At 40.7% G+C, this 22,808-nt stretch overlaps 2 protein-coding genes across 5 annotated transcripts in view; one reads left to right on the top strand and one right to left on the bottom strand.

Moving 5' to 3' along the window:
- Positions 1–1,265: 1,265 nt before the first annotated feature.
- Positions 1,266–12,519, bottom strand: LOC102192308 (adenylate cyclase type 8). Its single transcript, XM_013911186.1, has 19 exons — positions 12,319–12,519; positions 11,038–11,249; positions 9,203–9,931; positions 8,706–8,855; positions 8,455–8,585; positions 8,164–8,275; positions 7,953–8,080; positions 7,328–7,486; positions 6,835–7,069; positions 6,545–6,715; positions 6,353–6,453; positions 5,790–5,991; positions 4,875–5,035; positions 4,190–4,400; positions 3,238–3,384; positions 2,930–3,022; positions 2,691–2,805; positions 2,387–2,589; positions 1,266–1,927 (listed from the first exon to the last, which is right to left on the bottom strand). Exons 1-19 carry the CDS (start codon positions 12,368–12,370, stop codon positions 1,712–1,714), a joined length of 3,528 nt encoding a protein of 1,175 aa, XP_013766640.1. The 5' UTR covers positions 12,371–12,519; the 3' UTR covers positions 1,266–1,711.
- A 4,156-nt stretch (positions 12,520–16,675) lies between these two features.
- The window catches only part of LOC102195400 (protein EFR3 homolog B), a 28,855-nt gene continuing 22,722 nt past the window's right edge, over positions 16,676–22,808 (top strand). The window contains exons 1-2 of one of the 4 annotated variants that reach the window (XM_005734417.2): positions 16,676–16,894; positions 17,298–17,439. In XM_005734417.2, the coding sequence (XP_005734474.1) occupies positions 17,433–17,439 (7 nt within the window). In that variant the 5' untranslated portion in view covers positions 16,676–16,894; positions 17,298–17,432. Of the gene's footprint in view, positions 16,895–17,297; positions 17,440–17,896; positions 18,363–20,540; positions 20,850–22,808 lie in introns of those variants that run through there. The other 3 variants (XM_005734416.1, XM_005734415.2, XM_005734418.2) reach the window with 3 other exon arrangements.

Raw genomic sequence — 22,808 nt, 5'->3', positions numbered from 1 at the left:
ATCAGGGCTTAAACATGGGACTCGCCACCATTTGATCTTAGAAATGAAGAAGCTTCATGAGGTGAAACTTAGAGGAGTCCACTCGCTTTTCTTTCCCAGCCCCTTGGATTACCATGACCTGGATGACTGAGGACCTTCACATAGATAAAGTTTTACAGAAAACATTTACATCAAGTTATTGCTGCTAAATGTGGTTCTACAAGTTACGGAGGTGGACTTAGTGTACTTTCACACACTGCTTCTACATGTGGTGTTCTACATCTGAGGTTGTATTTCAATGCATTTAAGATCTTGTAAGGATGAAATGATTTTTTTAGGTCCTAACACAAAGAACCTTAGTACTGACAGAGGTTGTGCTTTCTTTTTTACCATGACAGTAAGAGGAATACAGTGATATGTGAGGTGTTTTTGGCATTAAAACTGTTTCAGTGTTCCTCTTCTGAATCTCATAAATTCAGAACAACGCTGACTCTGACAAGATAGAAAACAAGAAATAGTGGCTCAGTGGAAACTATGCAAATACAGTATTTACAAAAGTAAACCAAGCAGCAATCACTTTATAAATAAACGGATTTTCTTTCTTTTTGGATTATGTTGCATGAGTGAATTATACTGACCAAAATCTCTTTAACACATGTGAAATTATTGGATATAAAGTAGAAATAATGCTTGACTTCACCACATAAATGTACTAATTAAGATAATACAAACAAACAAACAAACACCATTCTATATTGGCCATTTGTAGTCTAGGAGAATTTGTACTAAGAGGTAGTGTTTTGCTTGGAGGTCTGGAGTCTTGCTGATGTGTTATCCCAGCAAACATAAAGACATGTTGGCTCTTTCTCTCTTTCTCTCTTTCTCTCTTTCTCTCTCTCTTTCTCTCTTTCTCTCTCTTTCTTTCTCTCTTTCTTTCTTTCTTTCTTTCTTTCTTTCTTTCGCTGTAGCTCAAGTGGTAGAGCAGGTCATCCACTGATCGGAAGGTTGGTGGTTCGATTCCTGGCTTCCCCTAGTCTACATGCCAAATATCCTTGGGCAAGTTACTAACCCCAAAATTGCTCTCCGATGCATCCATCGGAGTATGACTGTGTGTGAGTGTTAGCTATAACGCACTTAGAAAGATGTGCTTGTGTGAATGGGTGTGAATGGGTGAATGCACAAGTTGTGTAAAGCGCTTTGAGTGCTCAGATGAGTAGAAAAGCGCTATATAAGAACCAGTCCATTTACCATTTCTTTCCTTCTTTCTTTTTTTTACAAAACAACCTTAAAATCAGTGCTTATAGTGTATAGATATGGCAATAATAGTAATGAAAAAGCACTTTGCACTGCTTACAACATACTTGTGAAATGTAAGAGGCCAGAACTTTGATTAAATTGCACAGTTAACTCCTAACCAACTAAAGTTCAGACCACATACCACTCGGTGTGTCATGCAAAGATGAACGTTTGGGTCCAGAAGTCAAGAAATATGAGCATGGATGATTTCCTATATATTCCTCTTAACTTGTCCATTTTGCTTGAGATGCCAAAAAAGATGGGTATGATGCAGTATTGGAAGAAATAAGAATAAAGGCTTAAACAGGTTTGGGCTCCTGCCACGGGTAGCTCAGTATTTTGTCTGTGAAGCTAATTCAGTTATGGCAAAGCATTAAAGGAATATGGCTGCAGTGTGTCCTGGCCTACGTGCAGCCATTTGACCCTGACAGTCTCCTCAGCGCTGCAGTCTGGAGGGAGTCCGATTGAACCTCCTGTTGCCCTCTCTCATCTTCTCCTTGTGTCTGGCCTGGACGAGACTGAACACCACCTCTGCCAGCGTCATGCGTCCTCCTGTCTGCCCTGCCAGGCGGCCATCTGTCCCATCGTTGGCCATCTTACTGCGCATGGTCCTGATGAAATAGGTGCGGACTTTCCCCTGGTACTCACTTACCTACAATGAAAAACATAGATTAAAAAGTGAAGATGTGTATATTGTCACAGTTATGCTAGACACAGAGATTATTCTACAAAATTTGTATGATAATGAAAACTTTCTGAACATAAATTTGCTGCTGGCAGGATGTTTTTATGCTTGCTGGATAACTGAGATGGTTTATCGAACAGAAACCTCTAGAGCAAGGATCCAGCCATAGCAACACATTATGAATCACCTTAAACTCTGAGGTTTTTGTATGAAATGTTTCTCCCACCCTTAAAAAATGCAACATAATAAAATCAAAAGAGATCAAATAATTCCCCCCCTTCTGGAAGTCAGAATAAAGTTCCTAATTCCGAAGATGTCATTCATTGATTTAAGAACCTTACCTTATAGACCACAATGCTGTGGCGTTTTAAAAATAAGCAACACTTGTTTAAGCTTAACTACTCTTCATAGTCAGTCTCCACTCACCCCTTTGATAAATATTTCTCCACGCAGCTCCAGGACGAAGCCCCAATCTGTCAGGATCCTTCGGGTGGCTTCGGGTACTTGGATGCGTCCGCTCACACCTGTGCTGTCCATGCGGCTGGCTAAGTTCACTGTGGAGCCCCAGATATCGTACTGCGGTTTGGTGGCACCGATCACCCCAGCGACCACGGGCCCGTGAGCAATGCCTGCATGAGTCCAAACCCAGACAATAATTTCAGATATTTGCTACAACACTAGAAATCGTGCGTGTGTGCTTTTGTGGGGCTGTGGCAGGGCAGCTTCTTACCCACATGCAGCTGAAAGCGTTGAGTAGAGTTCCTAATAATCTCTTTCAAGGTCTCCTGCATCGCCAATGCAAACAAAACCAGCTCGCTCAGGTGGTTCCATTCATCCATTGATTTCTGGAGGAGACAAAGATAAACATACAGTTTCATGCAAGGAGATAATATCATAACAAGTACCACAAATCAAAGCAAAGCTAATAAGACAAAAGGAAATAAGACCACATACAGAAAAATCTCCCACCTGTTTATCTGGAGCTAAACCTGATGCCGCCATGTAGCAGCTCCCAATTGTCTTAATCTTCTCCACATGGTGAAAATACGGCTCCTCAAACAGCTTGTTAGAAGATAAGATTAAATTACACATCAAGTTTAGCAGCTGACTTATGCAATTAGAGGCTATCCTATTTATCAAAGCAGGACTTGTGTCAACCCACAGCCTGGATTGAACTACACTGTCTCTGTTTTATTTTAACCGATAAATAATTGGACCAAAAGGGATAACCCATAAATAAACCACTGTCATATGATCATTTTGAGTCCAACACTCACCTCATCAAAGCCGGCAATTATCTCATTGAGTAGGCGGAGGCATTCCACTCCTTCATGCTTGAACTCTTTCTCCTCGAAGTACTTATCGAACCCAGCGATGGAGGCAAACATGACGCCCACTTCATCATAGGATTGGGAGTAAAGCTCCTAAAAGAAGAGTCATGATGGGTGATTTCTTCAAAATCCTCTTTGTTTGAGTCAGGTAAGGTACTGTGCAAAAGTCTTGAGCCACCCAACGTTATAAAACCACATCATTTGTTCCAATTTGTTTAGTTGAATTGATGAAAAATGCAAAGTATAACACAGTTTGACAGTCATAAAATAGTATTTTTGCACCAAGAGCGCATGCATGTGCATGATGTGTCTTAAAACTGGACAAGTGGACGACAAAAGAAGAAACAGGACCTGAGAGATGCACCTGGCTCTCAGTTGATCCATCTACTGTTCACTGAAGCCTGATCAAAAATGGTGTCAGTGGAAGGGTGGCTGTCAAGAAGCCATTAATAAGTAAGGGAAACAGGGAGGAAAGTAACTGAATATCCATGGCAACGAGTCTTATAAAGTGGTAAATCCAAATGTGAAATTATATTAAAATCACCGTCGCTATGTACTGATGAGGTAAAGCGGTATAACATTGAGTGTCTACAGCCATGTGTAAAACACGGTGGAGGTTCTGTCATGGTTTGGGGCTGCATATCACCCAGTGGGGTTGGAGATCTTTTAAAAAATGATCGGATTGTAAATAAAGGAAAGTGCCAGATTTTAAAAAGTACTACATAACGTTAATTTTAATTGTACAATTTCAATATAAGTTAACCTGTAGACAGAGGTTGCTATTCATTGGTCCAATCAGTATTTTCAAAGCACTGATGGTCACTCAGACTGATTCTGCTGTGGACCAGACTATGAGTCAAAAGAAGTGAGGCTAAAGGTTTTGGGGTGTTTCAGCTACCTCGTCATGCTTGCTCCGGTCCAAGAAATGTTGAGCTACATGAACTGGTAGGATGTTGTATAGCAGACACTCATTGTGTTCCCGCAACTCCCTCATGTCTGCCACCTCCTGCTGGGCCTGCAGACGCCACAGGAAGTCCAGTCTGGCAGTAGCCTCCCACTGGATAGAAAAGATACAGCGAGATAGAACATCATCTACCTGCAACACAGTCCTGCGTGACAGAAAACAGTTTTAGTTTCAATAACACAGACCAGAAAGTGTTGCTATAGTGACAGGATCATCTATAAGTTCAATCTGGGAAAATGAAGTGTATGAGCACCTGACGTCCATTATAGAAGACGGCAACAATAAACATGGCCATGAGAAGGAAGGAAATTCCATTTCTTCTGACATAGTGAGACCTGTAACAAAGTATATTAGGAAAATCGATACACTCTGTGGGCAAAAATATATCTACACATTACACTTAAAGGAGATGCTCAGCTTTGGAACACATGGCATGAAGCTCCCAGTGCACAGTTTTTGTGCTGATGTTAATGTAGGATGAGGTTGGCTCAATTAACTGGTGTGGCCCAAAACTTTTGATCATAAATTGTGTATAGAGGCGAATATTTAAATATAGCACTGTGTAGTAAAACTACAGCAGCTGTGCAGTTTGTATGTTGCTCGCTGCTCATACACTGACCTGTGCAGCGTATCGTGGCGCGTGAGTGAGACAAAGGCGAGGTGGCTGAGGTAGGAGTAGACAGCCACTGCTAGCAGCAGCGTTGCCAGCTTCAGCAGAGAGTTCAGACGCAGAAAAACCGCACACGTCACCATGGCAATCACCCCGCTCAACACAAAAATCTAAAGGGAACAAATTGGGAAAGATGAAACAAGCAGTAATAACCTCATTTTACTGAAACCCAATGTGATTTATTGTTAGTATTTTTAATACAAGACAGACATTTGGATAAATCAACAGGAAATCACATAAAATCTCTATAATAATTGTCCCAAATTTAAACTACTGTTTGCTTGCCTCAGGGTAAGAGCAGACAGTGAGTGGACGTGAGCCTGTGCCAGTCTTCTCAGTTATGTCAGCCTCTCCTGTGTTCATGAGGATGCACCACACCTGCAAGCAGCACAAAATGTTCCAACCTGGTTCTGCATCATAGAGCATAACAAATATAAACCGGTAGTCAAACTTTCTTGAAACTGGTGATTTAAAACCTTTAATGAGGTTTTGCTTAATTTTGTGCTTTTTTCTAATAAAAAGAAGGTTTACTAAATAATTGTATCACTGCAAAAGAACCCCTTTACCTTCTTATATCTAAATGGGCTTTTTACATCACACGAAAGACCCCTTACTTCATTTTTTACCTTCTTGCACTCCTCTGTCCTGTTTGCATGCCAAGTGTGCTATAAATATCAGCAGGGAAGTGCAACTTTCCTCTTTTTGCATATGCATTTCAGAGAGGATTATGCAAATTAATGTGCATTTGGTTTACAAGGGTCAGTTACCAGGTGCAATACTGCAGACATACAAAGGAAAAAGTCGTGTTGAAGAACATGGCAGTTTATGTAAATTACTCTTCTCTTGTGTTATTCAGACTCTCACCATGTCAGTAGAGGCCAACCCAAAGTTGATGAAGATCGCTATGAGAGTAAACAGGTTACGGGCACTGTTGTTTTCATGAATCCAGCAACAGAAGTGCTGCAGTGATGAAGGAGTCCACTTGAACTCTTCGGCAAGGGCAACAAGTAGCAGCAGCACGTGGGCAAGCAGAAAGACTGAAAACTGGAGGACAGCAGGGAACAGTCTACGATTGGGGAGGGAAGAGGGGGTTAAGAAGAAGAAGAAAGTGAGTGAAGTCATGAATGTTAATAATATTAATACAGTGTAGAACAGAAAAAAACAAGTTCAGGTGTCCAGTGTGACTGCACTCAGTGCATTCTTTTAAATACCAGCAGGTGGCACCAAAGTAAAGAAAAACAAAAACTTAAGCACAGTAGCAGTAAAGTCTGGTCAAAACACTACAGGGAGCTCTTTTTATAATACTGGTTATACTGATGTGGAATTGATATTTATTTAAAATGCTATAAGCTGGATTTAGGTACAAAATGACTTAATGGAATCATAATAAGTGGAATTAACAGTTGTAACATATTGGAGTTTCCTACCTGGGGGCAGGGATGAGGGCCTGGGCAGCCATGAGAAACAGAAGCAGGATGAAGGAGCAGACCAGATTGGAGTTGAACATTTCATCTCTCATCTGGGAGAACTGAATGGGCCAAAAGCAAGAAAAATAAATGTCCCTTTTAGCTACGTCTTTAAAAAACAGTTTGCATCTCTATCTTTTCTTTACAGTCTACCTTGTCCTCGATGTTTGTGTCCTTGAAGACAAGGGTCAGTGGTGTGATGTGCTCTCTGTGCATACGCTCACTACTTCGAAGCTCGATGGCATGCTTGATGCGTTTGTTAATCTCTCTCGAGTTGGACTGCCAAAGGGTGGGCATTGAGCCATTTGTAAAAGCAGCTAGAATCTAAAAGAAAAGAATAGAAATAACTGATTAGGTCAGATAATACAATTCAAATTCGTCACCACCTGACCAAAGGCACCAAATTCAGCACCTTCCTTTCTGTTTGGTATTTGCGCACTTACGCTGTTCATGTCAATGACAGTCTTAAAAGGTATGTCCGGACTCCAGGTTTGAATTGGTTTTTGAACTTTGGGGGGCTTGATGTGGTTAACTTTGTCTCTGTCCTGCTGAGGGCAGATGAGGAAGGTGTCAATATTATATTTTCGTAGGAAAGCATTCCTATCACGACCATGGCCCTCTTCTGTCTTGTAAGTGCCTTCTAGACAATCGAGAGTTGCCCTTGAGATGTGGATGCGTCTGTTTCAGGGAGAAAGAAAAATTCATGCAGAAAGAAATTAAAAAATATTGTGGATGATGTAAGACAAGAGGTCATCATTAATGCATCACCAGATGAAAATATATACCCCCTCCAAATGTACCTATTACGAAATTAAATAGCACGTTTTTTATTCTTTTCTTAAATATTATCTTACAGAAAGCCTGGAAACCTGTCAGGCACATCTTTGTCAGGTAACATACTTGACAGGAGTTTCTCTAATGGTTGCTGGTGCTCACCCAGGTATGCCCCCCGCTTCCAGCATGTTGGCGATGCCCACGTCCCAGGACCAGACATCAAAGTGCCATTTCTGCAGACCCAATACCCCACAGAGGACAGAGCCCGAGTGGATGCCGATCCTCATGTCCATGTCGAAGTTCAGCTGCTTCTGTACATACCTGGTGATTTTGTGAGGTAAAGTGATCGTGTCTTACAAACAAAAATAGGATCTTACACTCTCATATGGATACCTATAGACCCATAAGAAGGTGGACCCTTTTTCAAGGTTGACGGAGAAGCATTGTGTTACACAATGTATTGATACACACCTGAATGCTGCACACCAGCAAACTGCCCAGACCTCTGCTTTTACTTAGGTGCTCACAGTTGTTGATCATCAATTAATCAAGTGCACTTAATTAGCAGGATCTGGATGCTGCTAATTAAGTGCAGCATCCTTTGCTGCTTCATGTGGAAGCAGCAAAGGAGTACTTAAAATTTTCACACAGTGCTTCTGCATTTCAGCTTTGTTTTATGTTAATCTTTTGTTACTTAGCTGAGGTTATATTTACATAATTTTAAAACCACGTGATTTTGGTTTTTTTTAATTAACTTGTGTTTGTGTCTTTAAATATGATGACTGACCGTATAGTGTTGATCATAGCCAGACCCATCTCAACACAATAACGGGCATGGGCACGCTGGGGCTCGGGAACCCCTGACACACAGTAGTAACAGTCTCCCAGTATCTTTATCCGCAAGCAGTGGTGTTCCTGTGATAAAAGAAGAAGAAGAAGGACATTAGAAGCTGGAAGATGTTTTACATCAACCAAAAAGGGCTCGCTCAGGCCCTCACCTCTGCCAGTCGGTCAAAACGTCCAAAGAGCTCATTGAGGGTTCGAACCAGATCCTGGGCTGACAGGTTCATAGACAACAAAGTGAAACCCTTGATGTCTGCAAAAAGGATGCTACAAGAAGGAGAGAAGGACTAAAAAGTCTGAAATGACATAGCAAACACTTACTATTGGCATTAGGTTTGCCTGCAACTTGATAATCAGAGTGAAACCCACTTGGCTTATAAATCTTACGAGTCAAGGTTACAAGGTTACAAATTTAACTACTAATATACTAACTCATGCATGTATACCTGACATCTTTGTACTGGTGGATATAGATCTTGTGAAACTCTTGAGGGTTTAGATCATCTTCCATAGCACTCATGTCAGCAATCATCTCCAAGGCAACAAAGCGAGGCAGGATCGACAAAACTAGGCGGTCCTGTGAAGAAGTGTAACAATGTGAGAGTCAAGGAAGTGAGTTAATGCAACCAAAGCTTTCATCATAACACAAATAATTCTCTGGCTTTAAATTTCAGGACAGCTCCCATCTTCATTGTACCTGTCTTTGATTCTCTTGCTCTAATTTGAGGCGTCCTTCAATGCAACGACGGGTCTCCAGAAAAACCTGGCGCTGAGCGTGGTCTGTCAGGTAGTGGATGAACAAGCCAGCTGTGTTCATCCCCAGGTACAGCAGGCCTTTGGCAACCACCTGCATCGAAAGAGTGTGAATACTACATTAATTCATGGAAAAAAAGCTTTAAAAAAAGTTTAAAGGGGAAATTGGGGAAACAGTACTGGACTGAAGCTTGGGGGGAGGGTTTCTAATTCCTTATTATTTGTTGATTAATATGTCAATAGAGACCCATGAGCTTTCAACAAGTACAATGAAATAGTTTTTTTCTCAAATTTTGTAGATTTGTGCCTAACACTGCTGTAAAGTCTAAGAAATCAAACTTTCCATAAGCCTTAACAGTGTATCACTGATTTATCGGCATGATACACATTTTAAAAATGTAACAGTAGGAAAGGAAATTCAAAGGGGACTTTTTTTTTCACCTTTCTCAGAAGCAAAGCATCAGTGTAGCAGCATACTATCTCTACCAGAATGTGCAGCATTGAGGACAGGGTGCCCGCACATATGGCCCACAGCAGAGGTAATGGCAGCAGTGTGTATGTTGCGAACAAAGTGAACAAAAGGTACCACGATGGGTCTTTTTCTAGTCCGTACACCAGACCCCCCAGCACCTGTGTGGTCTGTGACAACCAGCTGGCGAGGCCGGCGTAGTGAAGCCACTGTGGGGACACGGAGTCTTTGTGGGTTAACACTATGAAGCACAGAACTGTTGCTAACACCATGAACATGCCCGTCAGGCAGCCACGCAAAGTGTCTGTGGAAGCTTCCGGCGCCAATGCCAGGTACAGAACCAACATGTGCAGCTTGGCCACCACGTCTATCACATTGGTGATGGCCAGAGAATTACGTCTTTGGGTGGAAGAGTGCTGCTGGTAGAGTTTCTCCAGGTCGTGGGACTTGAAGGTGTGCAATAGCGTGGGTATGTAGACACCACAGACAGTTCGACCCCAGTGGACGAAGAAGTCAGCGTCGCTGGAGTAGTCGTTAAAAGCACCCCCGGTGCTGGTGGAATCGCGAACCAAGGGATGGACTCTGAACGTGGAAGAACGGCGCTTTGTTACCCCACGTGAGGCTTTGCTGCGGATTTGCCTGTTGATCTCCTCTATGTAGGTATCTGTCACAAAGATTTTGCGTGCTGGTTCAACACCCAACTGTCAAAGGATAAAAACAGGATCCTTCATTCAAAAAAGTTACAAGGCTATTATATCTTATTTGGCAAATCAGGGTAGACAAGATTCAGCATGCAAAAATAACAATTACACTTACATGGATAGTCTAAAAACAGCCACATTCACACACAAAGAGGATTAATTAGTCAGCAGCCACTTTTACTGGCCTTTAAAACCGAGGTCACTGGCATCATGCCAATGCCAAGGTAAAGGCAGCGCTCACTTATTTAGCCAAGTCAACAAATCCTTTTGAAGCAGTAGGAACATTAATTCATCGTTGCATATCTTTCTAATACTCTTTTACTTTTACCCCTATTATGATGTAGAAATAATAATAAAACAGCAGTGCTGCTTCATGCCTTTGGGCCGCTGGTTACTAAAGTATCTGTCTGTGAAATTAAGAGGCACAGGGTTGAGACACTCCTTTCAAACCATGCACAGGTTAAAAAAAAAACAAGGCCTAAAAGGCAAAGCAAGGTTGAGTCTGAAAGCAAGGAAGCTGAATCATCCCCCACCTGGCAGCAGGACCCCGAGGTGCTTCAGCAAACAAAAAAGGCAAAAAATGCTAAAAACCTAAATCCAATCGTTTCTGAGTAGGTGTACAAAGCTGCTACACACCTGTCTCTTTTCACTTGTAACTTTCTTTATTTTGCTTTCGTCTCTTATTTGCCACATGGGGATAGAATGAGTCTGTGTGCTACCGGTTACCTTTATGGATGCTGAATGTTGAGACTTGCTTCTAGAAGGATCTTGTGAGGCTTGCTTTATTATCACATGTCTATTGTAAATGTGAATCATTTTTGAAATATAAATGCCAAAACCATTTCAACACACATTAGATATGCATAATGGTAAGAGCGCATTAGATTGTAATGGTAAGAGTAATAGCTTTATTTTGAAAAGAATCAAAAATTTCATGTGTGCTTGATAGCCATTAGTGAGGTACACTTTTGAATGCAGTATAAAAAGTGCATCATAAGGCCAGAGCTCCATACAGACAGACACAGCCTCTTCCAGTACACAATACTAGTGTGCACAAAAAAATAAATAAATCAGAACACATTTACAACAATCTAAAACTCAATCACCTGGGTACTGAGATCCTGCTGCATAATGATGTGTTTTACTGCATTCTGCCACAGCATCTTTTTCCGCCGCAGGCCAGGGGACATGGTGGGGGTTACACAGGGCAGCTCACGCAGCCCCATGGGGGAGACCTGCGTTGTGTTAGCGAAGGTCACCATGGTGGCGACCTCAGCTGACCTCAGCTGTTGGTATTGGATCAGGAGCAGGTAGGAGCCTGGAACGTGAAGGGAAAAGGGGAGTCAGTAAGGACCAGATTTGGTGTTATTGCTTAAAAAAACATTAGAGTTCATCAGTAAGTTTTATAATAATAATAATAATTACAACTTTATTTATATCACAGATTTGGAAGCTGTTTTGACAGACAAGTCAAAGTAGAATACTAAATTCAAAGAGATAACTGGACATTATGGCCAGTAATTAACATGTAAAGTAAACCCACTTTAATTCATTTCAACTTTCATCTTTCATCTACCTAATTTTGCCTAATATGAATTTGTCTTACAGAAATATTTCACTATGAATGACCTGCAGTGTGAGTATTTGTTTGAATAAATGAGGAAAAGGGAATTTGATTGATAGACTTTTATACAGAGGAACTTTGGGTGGCTTTCTGTACCAAAGCCACTGATGCATCTACTATCATAAAATGCTAAATATAAAGGATTTTTGCAGTTTGATGCATCTGAATACCCCGCGTGAAGGATTTAATAATCAAAGGTCTTTATGCACTATATAAATTGAGTAACAAATCTGTCTGAGTTCCTTATTCTTTTAGATAAAATTTGTTATGCTGCACACGTTCAACCATGCCAGAAAGGGCCACCTGGTCGGCTCCACGTGTTTACGCAGTGTGTGCCAGAAGAAAGGCAGCTTTCCAACGAATTATCTGGCCAGATTTAGAGCTGAGCTGGTTAATGCTCAGAGTTAAACTCCTCCAGGTCCTTCTGGCTCTGGATGCTGTTGTCCCACCCACTCACAGTCTACTGCCACCGGGCTGATTCTCACCAAGATCATGTATCTGCACAGAACAGACTGGATATGCTAAAACACATCATATTAGATGAGTAATTAGGTATAGTATTAAGTGTGCATCTTTATTTGTTTTTGAACATTACAAACATTACAGTTTCTGGGATGTAGAAGAATAGAAGAATCCCTTTGTCATTCCTCTTTCAGCAGTTTCAGCTGTCCCAAGCGGACAATAAGCTCCCCGTAAGCTACAATGTGTCAAAGGAACCCCCCCCCCAAAAAGAAGCAAAAGGATTGTAAACCACACAACTGACCTGTAACGTTTCCCGTACAGTGCATCCACTGACAATACCTAGTTTCTGCCATTGTATACGTGCATCCAGCTCATCATAATCCATTTTTGTTGATTTCATCGGCTTTGATATTTAAGACACAACCTATAAAAGGAAAACTGAAACTTGAAGCAGCCCTCGTTGCAATGCCGTATCCAACACTGATGCGGACAGCGACATACAGGCCTGGCGAGACTCGTGGAGTCGTTCTTTCAGGACTGCAGGTCACCATCTGGACTGTTTTGAAATGATGTCAAGAACTGCCACAAAGCAGAGCTGCAGGAGTGAAGAGTGCAAAGAGGATTAATTAGTCAGCGGCCACTCTCACTGGCCTGTAAAACCGAGGTCACTGGCACCAGGATAACACCAAGGTAAAGGCAGTGTGCTCTCATTTGGTCAAGTCAACAAATCTTATTGAAGCAGGGGAAACATTAATGCATTGATACATAGCACTTTAATACACTCTTTGTTTTACTTCTGGTAATGTGCAAAAAAATAATAATAAAACAGCAGTGCTGCCTCATGCCTTTGGGCTTCTGGTTACTAAACTACCTGTCTGTGAAATTACAGACACGGGGGTGACAAATTCCTTTCATACAGTGCACAGGCAAAAACAATGCCTAAAAGGCAAAGCGAGGTTGAATGCGAGAGCAAGGAAACTGAATCATCTCCCACCTGGCAGCAGGAGCCCAAGGTGCTTCAGCAAACAAAAGGCAACGAAGCTGCCTTTGCTAAACATTTTAAAATCCAAGTGTTTCTGAGTAGGTGTACAAAGTCACTCCACATCTGTCTAAATACAAATTTCATGGCTCTTCTTTATTTTTAACATTTTATTTGTAAGGTCCAGATTTTCATAACAAAACACAAACATACAAATTTCATGTTATTATCTTATGAATTACCAAAGTTACTTGTTAAAGAACAAGTTCTAGCTTTTAATACAAAATCATCAAATACTGTTTCCCACGATAACACAAATTCTGCTTGCTATGTGTGTGTCTGTGTGAAGAGAAGTCATTTCCACATTTAATGCCGAAGCTCAGTGTTGGAAATACAGAGCTCTCCAGTTACCGTTTGTCTTCTAACCCTGAATTACTGACAATGCTTCTATATAAATACAATATTTCTTACAAACACTCCATCTGGTAAGACTTCAGTCAGCAAATCTTCTGTTGTTTTTCTTTCTTATGAAGTAAATTGTTAAATTATATTCCGATGGATGAACACATTGCTCCAAGAGCAATACCAACATAATATTTTGCTTGGATTTCTTATATATTATCATACAGTATATGAGGTTGGTTATTGTTACACAATAGAAAGACTTGTTTTTTCACAATTCAATTCAGTTTTATTTATATAGCACCAATTCACAGCAACAGTTGGTGCTTTATATTGTAAAACCTATAATATTAGAAAGAAAAAAGAAACAATTACACAACCACCTATGAAAAAGCATTTGGCAACAGAGGGAAGGAAAAACACCTTCAGCAGGGTCGGCATTATGCCAAAAAGTGATCAACTGTCATAAGCTAATTTCCGGTATTTCTGAAAAATTGCCTGTATTTAAACTGTTGTAAATACTTGTTAGCTTATAAGTTGTCAAACATATGTCAAATGTATCTCTCATGAATAATATCGAGACATTTTGAGTCAGAAAGAACATCCCTATCGCAAAGTAGAAGCTGCAAACAGTTTTTGGCAAAGTCAGTTGTAAATATCCTTTATTTACTTTGCTAAAAAGACATTAAACATGTGTTTTTTAAGAGAGAGATGCCCAAGCGGGCAGAAGAAACTGCAACATATACAACACAAAAGGACCGGATTGATTATAATGTCGATACAATAATGCAGAGTCGTATGGATATGGATGTATTTATTGCTTTTAACAGGTTTCATGGTAACATCCACACAAACTGTACAGGGTAATACTGAGTGTGCAATAGGTTAAAGAAGCAAAGAAAAGCACGAGATCTGCGATGATTGAATCCGTTACTGGGTTGATGTCTCCAGCTGGCTTATGGTCATTATTGTTGTAAGCTGGTTAAAGTTTTTCAGACTTGCTTTGCTAATTGTTTCCAGGCAACATGCAAACCCCCTAAGACTGATGTAATGAGTCTCCATCTGTCCCACTGTGACGCTGTAGCTCAGACCTTTCTTGCTGATTACGGTACAACTAAAAATAGCTGTCAGGTCTAAGGCAATTAGTACTGCTTTAACTGCTTCCTTATCAACAAAGCTCTCTGACACTTGAAATAAGGCACCTTTAAGTATGTTTACTCCTCAAATGGCACAACAAACAACAAGGGGGAAGGAGTGAAGTAATGACCCAGCTTTTGATATTCTGTATATACAAATGTCTGTGATTGTTAATCTACTTTACCTGTTCAGTCTGTGGTTTTCTTTTGTGACTCTGATTGAATTGAGCTGTAAACTTGTTTACACCTAACTAGGAGTTAGTCCACTATGGGCAAAACCTCAGAATATAATTAGCATTACGACTAACATTTCTGGCTACACACTAATGAGATAACTAAAGCCATACCAGCAACAGAACAGACCTAACAGCCTGACTGTGTGCCAAGGATCGCGCATATGTTGTACACTGAGCTATTTCTGTCTGTTGAAGTGTAGCTCTGACACGTGTGTGAAGTTCTGGCAGTTGTACAAACCTCTTTAACGTAAGGAAGTGTACAGGTCAGCAGGGGTCAAAGCATTACAGAGAGTACTCTAAAGTAGCATTTCACTGACATTTTACAATTTTCATCAACCACAGAAATCTGTTGAGAACATAGCCTGCTTCTCAGAGTACTGTTTGTCTCCAACTAAGACGCCTCATATCCAGAAACTGAGGCATCATCATCCCAAGCCCTTAACTCAAGTCCTTCTATGGTGGTGAAAAGTTCAAATGTTTTAGTATTTTATTAGATATTTTATTTCTCAGCAGGCTGAGACCTATCCTTCACCCAATAGGCCTGGCTGCATTAGACTAATGTGATAACTATGTTGCTCTACTCTTGCGTCAAAATACACTAATTACTATCAGTTACAAGTACTTACTGAAACGGCAACTTCATGAACCCATTTCGTTTTGGCATCAGGATAAGTATACCTACTGCTCACTCACAAACAGCAGCTTGAAAACAAACAGATGTTGAGCAATACTTTGAGAAGGCGGCCCTTTTTCTCAATGGATCTCCCCACCCCCAAAGATTGAGGGCCCATATGGCATAGCGAACCCAATTCCTTATTACAAGTACCTGAATGTTTCACCTATAAGGTGAAAACAGTTGTCATCAGCAGGCAGCATAGGACCTCAGCACACACACTCCTTCAGGTAAGCCACCAGTAATTGCATCGATTTCCCATGCTGTTTACAGAGGCTTCCATGCTCAGACCTCAAGGCTCGCTTCAAAAGCTGTACAAGCACCTAATCAAACTGTTTGGACTCACAACCTGCACTATGGCCATATCTTGCATTTGAATAATTAAATGTAATTAAATTTATTTAAATGTTATTCAAAACTAACACCACATAAAACACTGATGGCACAGTGGGGCTAAAAGATCCCGAGGAGTGAATGGCAGCACCAAGTTTTGACAAGGTGCCAGATAAAGTAATGTGTTAAATGTTCACTTCCTAATATTTTCATGCAATGTTAATCTTAAAGTGAAAGAGTGATTATGGACGATAACAAGCTTTAAAATGTCTAAAAAAATTATCTCGACTCAGTGCTTCCACCAACTGGTAGAATGAAAGACTATTGGAAAGCAGGATGCCCCATCCGCAGCTGGAAAATGCATCAAACACATAGCATCCACATTTCATTTCTTTAAAAGATTTTTCTATATGTAAACGGAAAAAAGGTAAGATTAGGGAGCCTTTATCAGTTCCACTGTTTGTAAATTGACAGAAATTTACAAGGGAATTGCACAAGAAATAAGAAAGGTAGTGTATCATTCAGTGGAGTCCAGCACTTAATAGAAAACCGTTTGAGGAGTTGATTTAAACACTGTATGGCGTTTGAATTTGTATTCAGATGATTTGTATTGGCATCTTCTCTGGAAACAAAAAGCCAATATTTGTCATGTATAATGACTACCAGTGTCCTCTTGACTTTTATAATCTTACCAGCTGCTTTGCAACATCAGTAACATCCACTAGACTAAATTAAATTAGGTTATTAGATTAAGTAACTTTACGCCTAGTACTGTATTTTTTTTCTGTACTCCAATAAATCTGTATTATTTCTTATTATGTTTTCAGAATCTTACCCAATAAAGCTTTGTTTAAATTTATGTTTTTCCCTCTCAGTATTTATCCAGTGATTCAAAGACAGGGGCAGGTCCTGTGTGAATTGTACATGTTCTAACATGACTAAAGGCTCAATCGAGTGGTGGGCTGTCACCATATTTACGGCTAGCCAGGAGCAACTGCTCTGCTAGCCGTCTGGCTAAGTAAATGATGTCCCGGCGTAGCTAAACTTTAGTTAAGTTGTCCACCGTTACCTGTCCGCATGCCTCATACTTTTGGGATTTAACTGTTTTTTAATTCATGGTAAGCAAAAAATGTTTTCCGACATTAATAAATAACGGGGGGCTATAGATATAGTTAGCCACGTTAACGTTAGCATACTTCGCTAGGAGCTATGACTACATTTGAATCGTAGGAGTTAGGCTTGTTACACCTAGTAGAGACAAGTTTGTGTCTAAACTTAAAAGAAATCAAGGAAATGTACTGGAGTGCTGTAGAAGAAAATGGTTGTTGAATGGGAATGCTAACGTGTTATTATTTAACCGGTAACTCTTGATTTCGCATTTCTGTCCAGATGCTGGAGGATAATTTCACCATATTCTTGTCACTGGCTAGGAAAACGATGAAGGAAAATGATAGGTTAGGATATACTCGGTGTTAGCAGTATATATTAGTGCTTCCGCTAATTTGGGCATTCCAACTTCAGCAGGCCGAAGACAATCCAGCAGCTTTCCTGATTTTCGAAGCAGTGGTGGAGACTCAGCTCAGGACTTAAGTACCACCCATCTGCCCTTCTCTTGGATCCTGGAAAAGCAACGCCTCCTTGTGACTGATATTCAGCATGTCAGGTGCGTTAACGGCAAGCTATTTTACACCTGCTCCATCACTGCTTAGAGTAATAAATCATGTCCTCCACATGAAGTTGAACCAAAAAAAGGAGCCCAAAATGCATACACCAATAAACATACACTCCACGATGAACCACTGCTATCAGATAGAAGGAAAGTTTTTGTTATAGAAGCTTCCCATTGTTGTTTCTCGGCTGGATGATCTATCTGGTCCTGCAGCCAAGTGTGTGAACTTGCACCAAAAATCCCCTGCAGACCTTTTGCCCGTGCTGGCATCCATAGCTGACATCCATGGCTGCATTCCTTGAATCTCAAGCCCACTCACTGAATGGCTATCCCACAGTGCCCCTTTTGCCCTGCTTCTCTCCACCCTACTCTTTCTTTCTCCCTCTCTCGCCCAGCGAGCAGTCCCGGCTGGATAGTGGGGTCCATTGTGTCAGTGAGATGTTTATTAATGAGAGGGATGCACACGGAGCAGAGCTGCTATAGAAGGACTAATCACTAATCTCTTCGTTAATGCGGACAACCTGTGTATGCAGTGGCATACATTACAAGGAAGCTGTGTGACAAGGACATACAAGTTGGTGTTCAGTGGGGTGTCTTGGTGAAGTTTAGTTTTATTTTAAAGTTTTTGGAGAAGTTTTGTTTCTAGGTTTGAGTGTTTGTGTTGGGATGGAAGTTTAGCTTTTATGTGTAGGTGCAGAAACCAAGTTCTGTTAAACAAGAAACCAAGTTTTGTTTATATTATATACGTTTGGATTTAGGAAGAAAGGTTTTTGTATCTATGAAAGGAGTAGTGTTTGTCTGAGTGTGTGTGTGTGTGTGTCTGTTGCCTACCATGCCTTTGCCTCCGCCTGATGTCCCGGCCACTCAGAGGCTGGCACTGGACTGTCGTACCCTTCTGGACCATCGCGTTGGCAAGGGTAAGTGACAACATCACCTCCCCTGTGGTCTTTGGGACCCTGCTTAGTGTCACTGAATACATGGATTTTACCATACTTCCCAAATTCACATTACTTAAAAATAAGTCATTGTGAAAATGGAAACTATTATTTGGGGTCTGCCTCTCTCAAAGTTGCTTGAGATTGTTCACAGTTAATAATACAAGGTGCTGCTAAACAGTGTTGCCCAGTTACCAAGGCAGATTTTATTTATTACTACAATCAATTTATTGCCAACCTCAATTAATTGTACAACTGCTGATTTCATTGGCAATCAATAATGCACTTTTGGGAATTGCAGAACTGAGCTTGATTGATGGATCTTTGCATTCTAAAACCCTGTGAGCTGCTACTATTTCACATAAGAGAGAAACACCTAACATGTTGTTATTTTAGATGTTTAGTTCATTATAAGATCGTCTTAGAAGACTGAAAACTGTGAACCAGAGAGACTGAGCACTTAATACATAATAAGTGTGCACTTGAGTTTTTATGAGTGCACTGCAGTATTGTGAGGTTTCTGATCAAACCGCTGCAAATTTGTGCATTAGAACAAATGTGATGATCGTATCTCTTTTTAATGGCTTTGTGGTAATAGTTATAAAAAGGTAGGATTCATTTAAAAGTTCTGCTTTTGTGGCGCATTTATGTTGCTCTGGTGATGAGCTTTGCCATTCGTGAGATGGAAGCCAGCGCTGTTGCATAGAGCAGGGCGATATGACCAAAAATATTTATCACGACATACATTTGAAAATTTGCGATAACGATATAACTGACGATATAATTGACACTAGACAAATAACTTTACAACTCCACAACTTTATTAGTGCAAATAAACCCCATCTATGTATTTTCACATAAACAAGCAGCTGTTTTTTATGTGCATTAAAGTTATATAAAAAATGTAACAGTGCAAATGCAAATTCCTTGCTGACAGTTTAATCAAAAGGCATTTCCAATGGAAATTGGCCGACATATCCTCAGCATAACCATGTATAATATCCACAAAACATTAAAAAGAGGTTATACACACACAATACGGTAATATTATGTTGAAGCACCGTACGCATCACTGCGCGAGGCTCCTGCCTACGATAGCTGTAATGCTCCGACAATCCATCAAGCGGTGCAGGTTCGTAGCTTAGCAAAGTCATACTAAAACATTTGACAGATTTTCGAGCACCGTGTAACACATAAAATTTTTTGAGGTCAGTAAACACAACCAGAATTCATACATAAGGCACACGGGATTATAAGGGGCACTGCTGATTTTCAGAAAAGGATTGATTTTAAGTGTGGCGTATTTTCCAAAAAACATGGTAATAACGACGGCCCGCTAGCATGCTCTGCCAAAAATAGTGCTTTGGTGTGTATTTGACGGATGAAAGCTAAACCAGTTCCACACCACTGAAGTTGCAGCATTTTTACAAACCAATTCTGGTTCATCCGTCTCATTCAACGATCTGCTTTCGCCCTTCTCATTCTCTGTCGCCGCCGTGCTTTTTCCGCCATGTGCGTATGAAAACAAAAGCATTGCGCATGCGTGTTTTACCCATATTCAATCGCGATATTTCATTTTCTCACCGTTGCCCAGCATTATACCTGTATTACCATAAATGGTATGATATGGCCCAGCCCTACTGTTGAATTTATCTGCTGTTTTTTTTATTTTTTAGAAAATGAAACCTGGAAGAGAAAACGTAAACTGTCACTTCATTAAAAGGAGTGGTTATTTGCTTTTGTTTATGCAAATATCAGTACACATGGTTATGTAATCGCACATTTCCTACTGTAAGGAAGTGTGGCAGAAGGTTGCATAAGTGCAGAAGGAAAAGCTGAATTTAAGTAAAGCAGAAAAGAGGGGAAGATTAATGATGAGAGGAGGGCAAGAGTGATGCTGGCAGGGGGTGGAGAGAGGGAGACGAGAGGGTTGTGTGGGAAGGAGGTATTCTCCCTTTTCATCTTTGTGGTGCACATTTCGCTCTTATTCTGTCAGTCCTTGCCTTTTTTTCCCTCTGCAATTGAAAGGTAGATTATAAGTGAGTTTGGTGTGCTTGTATGCATGCTTGCATGTCAAAATTTGCACTGCCCCCGTTAAGAAGGAGCACTGTTGCAGAAGAATGGGAAAATCCAAGGTCATCACGGCATGCTTTCCTCTGACGTTGCCTCTCAGCCCCTTTTTTGTGCGCAAGTGTGTGAATGACTGTGTGTGTGCCTGCATGGCAAGGAGACTGTGCGTGTGTAACTCATAGCAGCGAGCCAGCCTCTGCACCAATCACGGTGCACATTCATATGCCTTTTAGCTCCAAGCACACGTGCAGGCATTTATCCCAGGCTGAGCGGTGCGTGTGTTTGTGTGCATTTTCAGTGCCTCTAGGCACAGCAGTGTGTCTGCATGAGGAACTGAAGCTGCATTAAGAAAACATAAACGGCCGTAGTGAGCGACTTCCACATCACGACTAATGTACGGTAAGGTTAACAATCCTTTTTCCATTGCGTATTGGTCTGTGCATTCTGGGCTGTGTAAACATGTGAGTAATATCAGGCATCCGCCGTTTAGCCTGTTTTCCTACATTCTACAAAGATGTTTCCTTCTCGGCTTTCTTGCGATTAAAAAGCAGTTCTGACTAGAGTGTAGCAGCTCCTGAAAGCGCCTTATGAGAACTTGGACACTTAAAAGGATACTCACTGTTACATTACAGTAATAGATTACTCGGGGACTCTGCTTTGAAGATGTTTATGTTTGGTAATAGACACTTATTTACTCCTAACTATCACTGATAATGTTTCCTTCTGTTATAGTTGGTGTTAACAGGGTGTGTTCTCTGTCAGTGTATTAAGTATTTGCTAACTCTGGTTAACTTTGGGTGTTTGCGTTATAACCTTGTGTTCATATATGTATGATTCTTCAGTATTTTAGATACTATGTGTTAAATTATGTTTCTTTAAAAACAGAAAAGCTCTGATAAGATCATTTTTAGATTTGATGAAATCCCCCAGATGGTTTTTGACATTTATTTTGGCTCTGATGTTACTGAGGCATGTTGATATATGGTTAATTGATTAGTGTTAATTAAAAATGTAGCCAGCTTTGCTTTGAATTGCAGACTGTTGATGGAGTAAGGTTTTGGTTTGGAGTGGATTTTTAACACAGGCGCTTCAAACTGAAGGCTGTACAGTGTGCTCAGCTTATAGTGTCTGTGCAGGGATTCATAGTGTGTTGGACCAGGCTTGTGTTATATAGATTTGTTGGCAGCGGGGTCTGGCCATCAGTGTGTTGGTCGGATTACACCAGCCATGTTTGCTTCCACCCACACTGATCGAATGTGTGCTGTGAATCTGGCTCTTGGCTTAATTGGCTGAAAAACTGATGTATATGATGTTTTCCTTATGAAATTCCATATTTTCCAGTACCTCAAACATACCTAAGCGATATGGTGGGCAGGTATGGTGGAGTGTTATGGTTATATATAAGCAGGACATTTGAGTAGTTTTTATGTCATCCCCAAATATTTTTATTCCCTGTCACACTTCCCAAAAGGCTGTCACCCTCTTCTCTATGATATGTACTCTGCTCCTCTCCTCATCTGCTGTACAGTATTCCCAAACTCAGTGACAGCGTCTGTGCATACTGGTTAGCTGTTGATGTTGTTGGGCTTGCTCATTATTTGTTATTTGCTTACGCACTCCTCGTTTCTCGTTTGCTCTCCGTATTGCCAGATTCTGCTGTGTGCTTGCATTTCTTTGTGTGAGTACAACGTTTGAAGATGTTTGCTGATGTAAAAATAGCAGGACTTTGTCTCTCTCCCCCCTCCCTCTTATGTAATGACACCCCTGAAGGGCAGCTTGCTTTGTAACCCTCATGAGAAGTGATGTGTTTCTTGGGGAAGTATGTATATTTACAGCAAGGTCACTGTATGCCTGTGTGTCAGCGTTGGCCTTCAAAACCACCGCTTTGCATGACCCTAGGTGAAGGTGAGGTCTGAATGTGCACCTGCAGTTCTGTTTCCCAAGTATACGCACACCTCCATACACACAGGCAGATATTAAGTGTGTTAAATATTGTTGTTGCTGGGTGTCAGGACTGTATTTATTCTCTCTTATCCGCCATGTGACTTCAGGCACAACAGAGCAGATTTGGGACAGCAGGTGCAGATGACACTGCAAGATGCGTAAAGCGTCATGCACCACCTTGTGCATTCACATGTATGTTTTTGTAGCATCCTTTGAGATAATTTCTGTTATTTTTTTATTTTTTTATTTAGCACTAGTGTCTACAGCTGATATGTGGGAACCCACAGTGCAGTTATTAACACCTCATGGTGTTTGTGTAAGTGGGTGGAGGATTTTTTCCTTTTTTCTGTTTTTTTTTTTTTTCAAAAATTGTTATTATCATGCAAAAACATGTCTTCTGTAGCTATGTATTTT

The sequence above is a fragment of the Pundamilia nyererei genome, unplaced genomic scaffold (assembly GCF_000239375.1).
Source record: "Pundamilia nyererei isolate P.nyererei 1_Seehausen unplaced genomic scaffold, PunNye1.0 scaffold00058, whole genome shotgun sequence".
Lineage (NCBI taxonomy): Eukaryota > Metazoa > Chordata > Actinopteri > Cichliformes > Cichlidae > Pundamilia > Pundamilia nyererei.
The sequence above is the reverse complement of the archived record's forward strand: the minus strand, read 5'-3'. Positions and strand labels throughout refer to the sequence as shown.